Consider the following 15,308-nt stretch of genomic DNA (forward strand, 5'->3'; position numbering starts at 1 on the left):
TTAAAGATTTTTTTTAGAAGTGGCTGTAGGTTTTGAGTTCTACCTTAATAATGTAAGAATTTTAATAGGTTTTGCTACTGAAAATGAAACTTTAAATCTCGCAATTGTTTGGTTTGGTAAACTAATATAAGATAAACATTTGGCTTGAAATGATACACATATTTCTTTTTAACTAAACTAATGAAATGTTATTATATATATAATATATAGTCATTCTAATGTTAGAATTTCTATTTTATTTAAAATTTGACTCTCAGGTATGCAGGAATTTCAGAAGTCCATCTAATGGAAGTCTGATCATTTTTCTTACAAAACCATTTTTTTCATGAGACTTGAGGGTTTATATATTTGAAAATATTTCACTCACGAAGTTATTTTACACTTAAATTTTTGCATGAGCATGGTTTAGACTCCTGAGGCTTATGCTGTTGACAGCTATTAGAGTTCTGCACTGTTGTGAAATTGCACTTGGGGTCACCTTAAAGGTACTCTGACTGATCTCAATTTATTTTGTGGTAATACATTTAGAGTAACACTAGTATCATCACCTTCAATTCCTGGCCTTGAACACAGATCACACTGGTAAATTAATCCTGTGGAGTAATTTTTCAGATGAACATAACTGAAATGTAATGAAGCTTATAAACTGTTGTATGTATCAGCCATTCCTTAATCAAGTCTTCCTCTTCTTTCTAAAGCTTGAGAGAATTGCTGATTCCAAGGAGCAAGTTTTCCCTGTCAAAGGTGGATTTCAGGCTCTTAAAGGAATAATTAATTCTGTGAGTATTTCTCTGGGAGCAGGAAGGGCTCAAAATTTTGTATATTTTTTTAAACTATAAGAAGTAATCTTAATATCCAGTGCAGGTGGTCATTATCTAGAGGAAAGAGGTTAAGAAAGAGATTTGTTTAGTATTGCAAACAGTGTAATTCTAAAGATCTGAATTTTGTTTGTAACTGACATTTGGTATTAATTCTTGCATCTTGGGCTCTGTGAGACTGGGTTTGTGGTTTCAAGTTTAAGATTTTAAGTTTCAGACACTTTCACACTTTGATTATGGAGTTAACTGCCTTAATATCCTGAAAGTTTTATAGGTTTTACAGGAGAAATTTAAAATAAAAATTTGGAATGAAATGTGTGATAACTCCCTTCTCCAAATATAGTATCTGTTAACTATATCAGTCAGGCAACTTGAACTAGTGGCTATTTGACTGCATTTGTTGTTCTTTCCATTTAAATGATTAATAGTTTCACTAGAGCCCATAATATTTCTGTTTGGAATTCAGTTGTGCTGTCTCTGGTGATCATTAGAATCTGGGCTATCCTAAACAGGGTTTGGGGAAGGAGAGTGATGAAATGCAAAGCAAAACTCCTGGGCTTTCAGAGCGGAGGTTTATGTTTCATTTTACTGCCTTTTGCTACAAGCACTAGGAACAGTTGCTATTAAGTATTTATGATATTTTGGTAAACACCATCCTAAAATGGAAGTGAATAATATATATTCTCCAAGCCAAAGCATTAAAAAAAAATCTTTAGGGGAAAAATATCAGTTTCTTCTAACATTTGGTTCTGGGAATTTAAATTTCTCTTTAGAGATCATGTTTTTGAGAAACACAAAGTAAGATTTATTGAATTTGTTTTTAGTAGCATGTAGGCTTTTAAAAAAATTAATGGAGCTTTTCAGAGAAAACATAATTTGGTTCCATCACATATCCGTACGTCTAGTGGACAAACCAAATGTAAGTGCAGAATGGAACAGAGATTCAATTGTTTTTGTAGTTTACATATATTGTTGTGTTTAGGTTTTAGGGAAAAATTGCAGTGTAAAAAATAGTAAATAATTTTATAGCTGAATTCAGGATAAGTAAAACTGATACAACTGTGATTTAAGTTTTAAAATACAGGATACAGTACTGACAAAGTAAAAAGGAGGATAATTTCACCCTCTAAATAAACAAATCAGTGGATTGTATTTTAAATAGAATTTTATTTTGCTCTGGGATTTGTAATGATTTTTATAATTATGCTGGGAAGGAGAAAGGACCTCTCTGGGCTATTCCTTTGGAATTTTTTTTTTATATGTAAAAGGTTTAGCTCAGAATTACCCAGATGATGGATTAGGTTTCCAAAACTCTATCTTTATGGATAATAGCTATAGATTTCCCCTTTAAGGAATTAGTAGCTGAGTTCCAGAAGACATCATTATCATTGTTTTATTATGTTTGTTTGATACACTTAATTCTTCTGTATTTATTAGGAAACCTTTAGAATGTCAGTTCTAAGTATGGCCATTTTGCCTAAAGTTCTTGATGGACTTTAGCTTCAGTTATGTTGAAAGATTTTGCACGAAATTAGGAAAATTTGCATTATTTTAGCCACAATTTGCCAAGAAAATCTCTTGAGTGTTGTTTGGAGGGAAAACATGGGTATAGTTTTCATGTCGATACAGTTAAATTTCAGCTATGTGCTCACAGAGGGAAGAGTAAATTATTCTTAGAAAAGTCACCTTTTGGGGAAACCCTGTAGTATCTGGCAGAGTTGGCAGGTAGAAAGAAGGAGCCATTACAGCCAAACCTGGTTTCATTAATGGTTGAGATTTTTATCAATGTGATGATAGTTTGAGATTTTTGCCCACTTTGTAGAAATTAAAGGCAATGTAAGCTTTCATGTATCTTCAAGGGCAAAGATTGCTCCATCCCTCATAGTATACAAAAACTATAATTTTGCCTTAAATTTGAATTGTGCTTTATAATTGCACAGTACCATCTGATTTTTAAAATATACATATTTGATCTTTAAAACCAATACAGTGTTTCTATCCCAGGGTTAGGAGAGATAGAAGAGACTATACTCTGTTCTTTATGATTTATCAAGCTAATGGGTGAAATTATACTGTGGAACGTATTTATGTAAAGCTAAGTCAATAGAAGAAATAAAAAATAATTTTTTTCCAGCTAGTGGTTTTTAAAATACATCCAGTCTCATTGTCAGTGCATTAATTTGTTTGAAGTTAATCCCTGAAAAAAATCTACAACATGGTTTTTATTGTTTTGTTTGTTCTCTCTCCCCTCTAAAATCCAATGACCAAGATGGTCTGGTCCCCTTAATGTGTAGGATATCATATATTGTTAAGACATCATTTGTCTAGAATTAATTTCTTAATAGCAAAGTTTTATTTTGGAGCCTTTCTTCATTGTGGTTAAAAATAAAGAAGAAACACTGTAGTAGTTCTGTCTTTTACAACTCAAAAATCAAGGGGCTGAAAAAGGCCTTTATTACGAATATCCTGCGTGTTAAAATTTTAATGCCTCCTTTAACATGTATTTGATTCAGAAAATCATTTTAAACATTCTATTTTAATTTTGGGGAAAATGCATTGTTTTAGTATTGTTAGATTTCTATTCAGGCAAACATGGTATGTAACATTTTGGGGGAATATTGATGTAATTTCCAATCTTAGCTAGTTGCATATGAAGGTTTATAATTCAATATCTCAAGTATATGCTGGAAGAAAATATTTCTTCTTTTTCTCCTTTTTTTCTTCAATGAGCTCATTCTTTCATTAGTTTATTTACTGAGCCCTTACTATTCTTAAGGCATTGTGCTAAGGTTAGAAGAAGGGATGTAAACTTAAATAAGACATATTCTCTCTAAAGGGGCTTGAAATTAATGATTATTTGAGGTTTGGAGTGTGGCAGTCCCCTGAAAGATTTACAAAGTGTTGTGGACATTTAGAGGAGGAAAATTTCAGTGAGTCACCCTAGGGGATAAAAAATAATCTTATAACGCAATTGGTGTTGAATGCCAATGTGACTGTAGTGTAAGGTGACGTAAAGACAGGATAGGTTTAGTTATATGAAGTTATGGGAGGCCTTTCATTGTGAAATTTGAACTTGACTCTGACAATTGGGATAGACTTAATCAGAAACAAAGAGCACAGAACTTCAAGAACTATCTGGGCTGAGTAGCTGAGGTGTAGGCTGGAGTGTGGTTTGACTAGGATCATAGAGGGTATGGGGGACAAACATTGACAGGTCTCCTGAATCCAGATTATGGAGACTTTCACATACTTGTTTCGAGAATTGGCTCTTATTTCATAAATAAGTAGGAAATTATGGAAGATTAATTTAGAGCATGGGATTTATATAATGGCCATGCAGGTTTAGGAAGAGTACTCTTATAATAATGTACAAGATGATTTGGAAGATGATGATGTGTTGTAAGTCTTTTGCCGTTATCCTTGTGAGACACAGTGAAAGGAAGCCCAACATAGTGGAGACAAAATGAAGTTGGGAATAGGAAAACCTGGGTGTGAATTCCAACTCTGTCTCGCCAAGTAACCTGGGGTATGTCCTGTAATGTAATTTCTCTGAGTTTTAAAACCCTCAGTCAAATGGGAATAGTGATTTCCATTTCATTGTTTTGTTTTTTAAATTAAATGAGGTAACAATTGAGAATGACCTAAGTCAGAAGGGCTTGGCTTTAAAACATTTGGTAGAAAGCTAGGCATGGCAGGAAACTAACCCGGGGCTAGTGATGGGGCTCCTGATCCTTCTTTAGGGCAGTCCACTGAGAGAGCTGACCCCCAGTCTACTTGAACAAAGTCTTAGGTACAAAAGGACATGGCACTGACATGTAAGAGGATCAAATTTAGCATGTGAGTCATGACAGCAAGGATTTTTAGATAGTGTAGCACACAAAGTCAAGCATGTGGATGTGCTCTGGTACTAAATCCTCAAGCCGTAGGATCAGGACCTAGGCAACAACTTGGAAACAAAATTCAGTATTCCCACAACAAAAGCTATGTAGAATTTCTGGACCCCACATTCAGAGGAGAGACACAATTCCTATGGTGGGACTTATAGTACTAATTAGAAATTCAGAGAAGAAACTCAGTAGTCTTGAGAGAAACAATGGATCATCATAGTTCCTTAGGGATTATTCTTGGCACTGGGATCCTGTCTTTCGCAATGAAACTAGGTCAAGGATCATGAGGGAAGCACCTAATAACCTCTTTATTCTGGCAAGAATCATGTCAGGAACAGGGTGGGGCTAAACCTCCAGGTATAAAATCTTTGACTGTTGTTGAGCTGGGCTCCGAGGGACATGACAAATATTAGCTGTCAAATGTTAGTTGTTACTATTAGTACGGGCAGTGAAACTGGAAGTAAAACGTTAAATCTGGGAAGCATTAAAATATTAGTAGGACTTGAGAGCTCCCTTGCTATAGGGTTCGAGAGCGAGAGAGGAGGCAAAAGTAACTTGGGCATTCTGTCCCTGACTAAGGTGAATGACTAAGAATAGTTAGAGGGAAAACTGTTTTTACAGAGGGGCAATCAGGTTATTGTACAAAATGGAAGAAGGCATAGGGCAGAGGGAGAAGTTGATTTGAGCTTGAAAACAAAAGCCCAGTGGGGGATATCCTTTAGGGAGTTAGAGGCCAGGTGGAATAGAAAGGTTAGAAAACCTTAGGACTGAGTCATTTTGCTTCCTCTTTTTCCTTCTCCCCTCCCATTGTCCACAGACACAAGCACATATATATTCTATTTTCCATTTTTCACTGCAGATTATCTTTAAAAACTTAGAATATTAAATTATTTTTGTGTTCTTGGAAAGGTGATTGTATGGCTTATATTTGAAAATGAAATTTTTTTTGAGCTAGTAAAGGTCAGACTGAGACGTGAGTACCCTGTGGGTTCTAGTTCAATGTTTCATAATGCAGAATGTGGAAGAAAACATTAAAAGTAAAAGAAAACCACAGATTGGTGAATAATATGGAAAGAATAAAAATCAAAATTTTCTGTGCCTTTCCTCCCCTTTTGTAAAAACAGGACCGTGGGATGTTTGACTATTTGGAATTATTCCCACATTTTTTTTTTTTTTTCTGTAAGAATACCTCAGAAAGTATTAAGCAGAAAGAGATAAACCAGTTGTGAAGCATGTTTTATAAATAACCCTGGTCCAGAAGAATTGAGAACACTACATCTTGGGTGATGGTAGTTAATGCCAGAGTTTCTAAGTTTTTAATGGGAAAGTATACAAGCATAAATAGGAAGGGAACGATCATCCACACATTTAGGACATTTAAATAAAACTCAATTAGATAGCTTCTAAAGGGAAAAGTGAAATTTCAAAAAGTAGCTTCATTCATAGTGCTGGAGATATAAGCTTCATTTCACTTTTAGAGTGAAATTTTTTTCTCAGTAATTTCTGTTGTTGTTTGTTCTTAGAAAAATATCTAAAAAGAAAAGTGTCTAACATTATATTTTAATGGAATGAGAAGACATTGCAAACACATTTTCTCTTAAGGCAAATCATTTTCATAGAAGAGAGTACCTAATAAACATGCTGATAATACCTTAGCTTAAGTGATTTTAGCACACCCTGCTATGAATGTTGACCACTTAGTTGTGAAAACTTCTATTTGTAAAATCATGGTTTGATGAAAAACTCAAAGTCTGAGCAACTATAAAGATACATTCATAGGAAAAACAAAACTGGTAGGCCTTACTCAAAACTGGAAAACAATTTTCAGGACTCCTGTTAAAAAGGACTGTCCATAATGTAAGAATAACTGTATATCAGATTATTCTAGGCTTCTTCTTGTCTAAGGATCATTAGTGCTGAATGTAGATGAGGTGTGTCATTATAATAACTTTCACATTAATTATATGAAGGTTGAAACTATATTGCCCCAACTCCTGTTTTTTCTTTTTTTTGTTTTTTGTTTTTTTTTCACCTAATGCTTAATATAGTGTTGGGTAAGTAGTCATTGCTTAATTCTTAGCTTAATTCATATTTCTGAATTATAAGTAAATACAATCTATGCAAGTTTTAAAAAATATTCTTATATTTTTATAATATAGTTATGGTATATTGGAGCATTAAAAATTAACCTCTGATTCCATATGCATTAGATAAGTAAATAAAATGAATGAATAAAAATCTATGCAAGTTCTTAAAAATGTTTTTATATTTTTCTAATATAGCTATGGTACATTTGAACATTAGATAACTAACCTCTGATTTCATATAAATTTGATTTCATCCTCATATTTGTGTTTCACTGTATTGAGACCCTTTTGATTTCCCATGACAAGAACTCAGTTAATACTAGCTTAAGGAAAAGAAAAAAAGAATGTTACAGGCCTTTAACTAGGTGGTCCAGAGAGGGAAATTACCTCAGGTACAGCTGGATCCAGGGAATCAATCATGTTGTTAGGGTCTTCTCTCTTAGTAAGTTTTGCCTATGTTTCTGTTTGCCTCATTCCTTGTTTAGATGAATGTTGGTGAACTGTAATTGCAAAAGGAGGCTTACCTGGTCCTCAGCAAGTACATTGGAAAGTGAGGGGTGTTGTCTCTGCATCAGCATATAGGGTCCCAGATAAGAACTCTAATAGATTCAGTTGAGTCATGAGCTCATTCCTGTACCAGTTCTGTTGGAGGCAAAGGAGAGAGGAAGAAGAAGGTACTATGATTCACAGCCTCACTAGGACCACATGGAGTGGAAAACAGTTTCCCAAATAGAAAGGGGAACTATTCATAGAAGTGTAGGGGTGCAAAAGTGTCCAGGGTGGGAACAAAAAAATCAGTAGCGATGACAGCTCACTATATTCAAATACATTTAAAATATTTTGACATGTATTCTAAGAAGACACCTCATTCCTTCTAAATCCCACTTGAAAATAAACATAGAAAGTTTCTTTTAAATTATTCATTTTATTAACTGATCTTATTTTGGCCTCTACTGTCCAAAGCTGTATTTGTATTTGCATGAAAATGTTCCCTAATCATATTATTCTTTCCTTTTTTTAAAAAATGTGGTTGGGATTGTAGTTTAAGAAAATCAAATCCACTTTGAATAAATAAGTACCGCTTTGTGATAGTTTGTGAGAAAACTAAACTAAACTGATGACATTTGGCTACACAGATAAAATTAAATTCCAAATGTTAATTTCTTAACATTAACCTGTTGGACTATAAAAGGAGATGTCCTATAGAGGCTTACCTGCTCTTAGAAGCAGATTCAGTTGAGTGGAAGGAAATTGAAAAAGTGGAGAAAATGGTTAATATTTTTGACCAAATGTACCATTTGGTGTACATTATAATGAGGGAAAATGTATAATTTCTCAATTATACTTCATTTTCCCCAAATATAATAATTCTCAGTTTATTCAGAAGCGTTTGTTGGGTATTGGGCTGTGTTCAAGACACTTTTCTGTGTTTTGTGTTACCAAAATGGATATGGCCCCCAGACTCTTCAGAGCTTACAATTTTTAGGATGCGTGTTTGGAAAATTAATAGAAGAATTAATAAAACATTTTTTTTTCTATTATTGTTGCATAGGGGAACGTTTCATTTGCCATCCTGGATTTCTGAAAAATCAAATGGAATAAGTATAGACTTAGACTGCTTGGCAGATATACTTCTTGTCTTAGTAAAACAAGAAAGTGGACAAATAGGGCTAATATAAAATAATGTTTGCATCAGAGTGAAAATTATGCCACGAACCAATTTCTTTAAATTCTGAAATACTCCATTTATTGTTATTTTATCTCATAAACTCAAGACATTTTTTATAGGAAACTTATTTATGTTCCTAAGCTATAGCATTAATGGATTATTTTGAGTTTGTGGTGACCAAAGACAACAGCAACAACAACAAAACCAAAAAGTAGAGGCAGATAAACTTGTTTCCAATCACAACCTATCCATTTTTGGCACTCTTTTCTATATTGTAATGAAAGAACAAGACTGCTAATATGAGTTATTTTAATATTAGAATTGTGAGATGTGGAAGAAAGTAAATTTTTAAAAAAGATTTATCATGTGGGAGTATGTTCATTGACAGTGTAATCAGAACTATCCATCTGTTTTGTTTGGAGCTCAGAAGAGTAAAAGACGATGATTATGATTTACCTTCTTCCACAGATCTCTTAGGGTAAAAGTTTGCTTAGAAATTTGTCATGTGTGCTTTTATTACTTGCTTACTTGCAAGGCAGAAGAGAATCCATATTTAGAAACTGGTCAGAGTGGTGTGTGCTATATTGAACAACTGATATTTTGAAGCTCTAAGCATTTTTAAGGAATGAACTCAACCAAAACATGTGATTATAAAATAGCAATTGTTCTTAGTTGAAGCATTACGTCTTAGAGAAAAATATATTTGCCTGGGATGTTTGAAAGCCATAGAAAAAAATAAAAATCACACATCTGAATATTAAAAGATAAAAAGGAAACAAGACAAAAGGATGAGAAACACCTTTCCAGTTGTTTTTGCTACTTATTTTATGCAGTTGGATGTCTAATAACAAAAGTTTCATTTTGTTGGTACTTTAAAACTAATACTTTTCATGTATTTTTCCCTGATTTAAACTTGAAATCTTTTTTTTTTTTTTTTTTTAAATCTTTTGTATTGGGGATGAATCCTGTAGTGTTTAAAGCTGCTCAATGAGTCAGAAAAATAAAATCTTGCTTTTTTAGACTTTATTACCCTTAGCAATATTTTCTGACATGCTGTGGGTCATGGAAATTGGCAGTTTCTATCTGTTAAGGCCACACCTAGAACACTTGTAAATTATCTGTGAAGATCGGTTGCCAATGATGTTACAGATCCAAAATCAGTGTCAAAAAAATCATTGCTGAGATGAATATTTAGAAGTTTTAATAGATTTGTAAAAATTTTGGAGAAGTTTAGGTAGCATATGTGAATGTATATGTAAAGAAATAATCTATTTTGGGGAGGCAAAAGCCTTACTATTTAGAGTTGATCTTAAAAAAAGTTATTACAGAGGAAATTAGTTAATGGGATTTAATACCCTTTTTCTCATTTTATATATTCTACCTAAAATAAGACTTAAAAAAAAGATAACACATATCTTAAGTTTGTTTCTTATCATGTTGTTTGTGTTTTCATTATTTTTGCATCTGGTCCGATATGCCTTATAGGTACTATTAATTGCCAAAATTTGAATTTATCCAAATAATATTTTTTCATTTTGCATAACTGAAAATGTGATTTGATTAATTCAAATAGCTTCTCAGTAAGCTCTGTATCTTTTTACATGCATAATTCTTAGTGTTATATGCTCTGTTTTTTATCTTATAGTATAATGGCCATGCTTCTTATTAAAAAGTTTTGCATTTGCTTTTTAATTAAATAGAATAAACATTCATTGAGCAGCTGCTATTCATAAGATATTGTGCTATGTACTTTTTATATTAGATTGAATTTTCAATATGTAGTATTACTCATTTTAAAAGTTTTTATTTCATTCTTCTGGAATGGGCTGCATTCTATTTTCCAGATATAGGATCCTTCCTGTTGCCACTTAGGAATTAGAAAAAAAATATGGATTTTAAAATATGTCTAGGCTTATGTTAATTGTTGGAAGTGTTTTTGTTTTGGTCAAGCTGGATGGTTGATCTTCAAGTCCTAAGGTCTAGCTCCTAGATTTTTCTCTCAAATTCAACATAAACTTCAAAGACAACATAGGTCCTAAATAATATTTTGATTTTATCTCCCCATCTTAATTTATTGCATGATACATTATTATCTTGGATCGACACCAATAACAACTCTCCACAAATCCCGTATTATTTTAAATACCAGAAGAAAAGGCCATAGCTATATCCATTGTATATGTTTTTCAGGCCATGGTATTGCTTTTATTATTTCTTATATGTCCTACGTTTGTTATTATAGCATGTGTCTATTATGTAAACATATTCAGGAACTTACAAGATCTCAATCAAAGTATGATTCCACATGAATCCTCTAAGAAAGAAGTAATTAAGTCAAGGTTCTCACAAAACTCATGCCTTCTGATGATTTCTGGTTAATTTTGCTATGGATGTTTCCTTGATAATACCAGCAGTTTGTCTTTACCATCAGTTATTATTCAGTAGTTATAAAAACTTGATGGTAACCATATAGACAAGCAAGATAAGAAACTTCTTTGTAACCAGTTGGATTCTTGGCGTATTTGTCCCTCTGACTCAGCATTGGTTCTCATCCCCCAGCAAACCTTGCCAATTCTAATTCTAGAGTGAATTTCTGCTTCTTGTCACGTAGAAAGGAGATTTGGCCTACGGTGAAACCATGCAACCTGACCGTATTACACTAGATATAGACTTGATGCAAATTAATTTGGGACATTCCTAGAGTGTCTAGGCTTAAACACTGTTCTGATGCTTCATTCAAGTTGGACTTCAGAGAAGAGACAACAGTGGAATCTACTTTCATCTGCTGCCAAACATCTATAATCTCAAGGAGGCCAGCAGGCAGGGCAGTCATAGCTGACTCTTAAGGCTGGCTCTGGACTTGCTGCTAACTGAAAACAAACCCAGAGGGATACATAAGCAACTTTATCTTATCCTACACCTCTCCCTTGCCAAATAGAAAAATGCCATGAAATTAATTAGCAGTGTTCACTGAACTATTGAGAGTATTTTGCTTATCTGAATTGTAAAAATAATGCATCAAAATTTTATATGATCAGTTTGAAGCAACAGAAAATGTCATTATAATTTATAAGGGGTTAATGTTATTCTTCCATCAGCAGTTTTATCCCAAAAACTCTGCAAAGGGAAAATACTTGGGTTTTGAGTTTCTCATGTTAATACATGACAGACTTTTTACCATACATTTTAAAGGAGGCATTCAAGACACATACATCTTAAATAGGAGAGAAGGTTTCAATGAGAAAGGATAGTGACTATTATTGCAGAGATCAAATATTTAAAACTATCTTTAGGCATTTAATTCATGGGCACAATAGGTTGGAATGCAGACTTTTTATACCAAATATCAGAATTTAGAACTCAATATGTTTTTTAAAATTTTGTATTTGTATAAATTTTTGGGGTACAAGTACAATTTTGTTACATGGATATTTTGCTTCAGGATGAAGTCAGAGCTTTTAGTATGGAATAAGATACATTGTATCCACTAAGTAATTTTTCACCCTTCACTCCCCTCTCTCCCCCATGCTTGTTAACTCTTTTCTATTGTATATTTTCAGCAGACTAAAAGCACAAGTCTTACAAATAGTATTGTGTATACCAATAGCTATTTTGCCTAGACGGATTCCTCCTGGAAGTTCATACCTTTATCTTCTGCCTAACCTGTGCCCTATGAGAACAACCATAGGTTAAAAAGGTTTCAGATACCCCCTGATTCACAAGTATAAGAGGGAAAGAAACTAAGAAAGGAACAACAGAGAAATTGGTCTTATAGGTCGACCTGTTTTTCCAATATTGGGATCCCGTTTTAGAAGATTTTCCTTCATGCTGCTCATATTTCTCGCTTTAAAATTGTTAGACTGCCTGAATTTCCATGCACAGTTATTTTTCATAGCTTAAAAAACATCATTTTGAGTTTACAATATTAATTCACATATTCACATTCAATATAAAGTATGAATGAGTTCATGAGATAAGAATAGGTACATTGAAATGGAGTATTTTGGGAGATAAAGGAAACCTATATAGAGAGCATATTTAGAAAAGAAGTTACTGTGTGTGTCTAACAACCTAGGTGAGACAGTGAGGGGGAAGGGACCAAAGGCTAACATTCCATATGAAAAATTTACCCAATGTCTGCTCCATGTCCAGAAAAAGTATAGAGAAAGAAAGAAAAACACCCCCAAACTTTGGCCTCACATTTCTGAATGTCTTTTCTGTTCCCAATTCAGGTGAATTCTAAAATTTTAGAACTATGAAACCTAGATGTCATTCACATAGTTAGTGAAGGAAATGTGTTCTAATATCAAATAACAAATTTAATTTTTATAAGCAGAGTTTTGCAGTTTTCTAAGTGCTTGTTGTCTTCCCAAACCAGAGTTAGGGCTTGTGGTAGCTTGTTATTCTAGTATGACTTCTATTGTCTTTTAGGTTCTGAATGAAGCTAAGAAGTAAAAACTACGTGTTTTTATCTGTGCAAAACAAATTTGAGGTAGAAAGCATTAATAGAGTAAGACAAGAAAGAAACATAATAATAAGAGAGAGAGCCTTAAGTATTTGGCTATCCTATAAGTTACAAATTCATAGAATGATTAAACATTTTAATTTATCCAAAGTCAATGGCATTAGGAATTTAAAAACAAACATACTTTCTATTACAAAGATACATGCATGCTTATGTTTATTGCGGCACTATTCACAATAGCAAAGGCATGGAATCAACCCAATTGCCCATCAATGATAGACTGGATTAAGAGAATGTGGTACATATATACTGTGGAATACGCTGCAGCCATAAAAAGGAAAGAGATCATGTCCTTTACAAGGACATGGATGGAGCTGGAAGCCATTATCCTCAGCAAACTAATACAGGTACATAAAACCAAACACTTCACCTTCTCACTTATAAGTGGGAGCAGAACAATGAGAACACATGGACACAGGATGGGGAACAAGACACACTGGGGCCTGTTGGGAGTGGGGTGGGGAGAGGGAGAGTATTAGGAAAAGTAGCTAATGCATGCTGGGCTTAATACCTAGGTGACAGATTGATGGGTGCAGCAAACCACCATGGCACATGTTGACCTATGTAACGTGTTGACCTGCACATGTACCCCAGAACTTAAAAACAAATTTAAAAAAATTTGAGAAAAAAGGAAAAAAAATCCCAACAAATAAAAGTGAAAGCTTAGTGATATACTCTTGAGGATAAGCAATAAGCCAGATTTTAGATTATTTTTGGTAGCATTACAGGAGTCCAGACAAACAGGCAGATACATTTCACTAGTTTGTTAAGAGTTAGATTTTGTAATGGTTAGATTATCCATCACAAACCTGGAGGGTGGTGGAAAGCGCTGGCTAGAAGAATGGGGTTTGGACTCAATCAAACCTGGGAACAACATAGTTAAGAGCTAATTGTTCTAGGGCAGTTAAAAAAATCTTTCTAAGCCCCAGTTTCCTCATCTATAAAACATAGATAAAATATTTATTTATTAGACTTATGAGGATTAACTGAAAAAATTCATAAAAAGCACTTAGCATCGTTGCTGGAACATAAGTGTCCAACGAATGGTTACCTATTATCATGTTCAAAATTCTTTTGAATTTTAGACTACTGATATTTGTATTTAATTAAGAAAATTTGACTTTTTGTCATCTATGTTAGTGTTTGAGGACTTAAAACTAGGGATTAGGTAATAAGGTATTTTTTTTATTTGTAAATACTCCTTAATACTAATATTACTTTTTGGGTGAACAGATGCTTTGATAGTATACTTTTTCATGGTGATATCAAGTTCTTTGCCAATATGTGTGTGTATGTGTCTATGCATGGGCATATATCCCACAAAATATCAAATGATGAAATTTAGCATTTAGTGTGTGCATGACATAAACTACCCTAGTTTTATTAAGCACTTGGTTTATCTTTAAATTTGACCTATTGGTCTATCGTGCTGTTAGCTCTCTCTAACGTCAACTAAGGCTATATTTAGTAGAAACTATTTTCTTTTACCATTGAAACATAATAAAGACAGATGACAGCATATATTAGAGGAAAAGTCCTTACAATTTTCTCTGTTGTACAAGTGATGGAGTTGCAAAGTATTAAAGATAATTTGTCATTTATTGTGGATGGGACACCTGATCCAATGTTCAGTCAGTCAGTAATATTATTTAATTTGGCAAAAATTAACTAGAGTGTTTAGAACATTTCCCCTCTTTGTCAGTTGTATAGAGATGGCAGTTTTAATATAATAGACTTATTTTTGTTTATGCTATTTTTTGTTTCCTTTTAATTTTTATTTTAGATTCAGGAGGTACATGTGCAGGTTGTGCAGGTTTGTTACCTAGGTGTATTGCATGATACTGAGGTTTTGAGTACAGTTGATCCCATCACCCAGGTACTGAATATAGTACCCAATAGCTAGTTTTTCAACCCTCATCTCCCTTCCTTCCTCCTCCATCTAGTTTTCCCCAGTGTCTACTGTTCCCATCTTTATGTCCATGAGTACCCAATGTTTAGCTCCTACTTATAAGTGAGAACATGCAGTCTTTGGTTTTATTTTATTGCATTAATTCACTTAGGATAATGGTCTCCAACTGCGTTCATGTTGCCTCAAAGGACATGATTTCATCCTTTTTTATGGCTGTGTTTTATTCCATGGTATCTCTGTGCCACATTTTCTTCATCCAGTCCACTGTTGAAGGGCACCTAGGTTGATTCCATGGCTTTGGTACCGTGAACAGTGCTGTGATGAACATGCGAGTGCTTTTTGGTGGAAGAATTTCTTTTCTTTTGGATATGTATCCTGTAATGGGATTGCTGGGTCAAATGACAGTTCTAAGT

General features: G+C 33.6%; 1 protein-coding gene across 2 annotated transcripts in view; it reads left to right on the forward strand.

Moving 5' to 3' along the window:
• ANTXR2 (ANTXR cell adhesion molecule 2) overlaps positions 1-15,308 on the forward strand; it is a 160,845-nt gene that overhangs the window by 18,218 nt on the left and 127,319 nt on the right. For both annotated transcript variants that reach the window (XM_005554964.4, XM_005554963.4), the window contains exon 7: positions 699-779. In XM_005554964.4, coding sequence (XP_005555021.1) covers positions 699-779 — 81 coding nt within the window. The remainder of the gene's footprint in view (positions 1-698; positions 780-15,308) is intronic.

This window comes from Macaca fascicularis, chromosome 5 (genome assembly GCF_037993035.2).
Source record: "Macaca fascicularis isolate 582-1 chromosome 5, T2T-MFA8v1.1".
Classification (NCBI taxonomy): domain Eukaryota; kingdom Metazoa; phylum Chordata; class Mammalia; order Primates; family Cercopithecidae; genus Macaca; species Macaca fascicularis.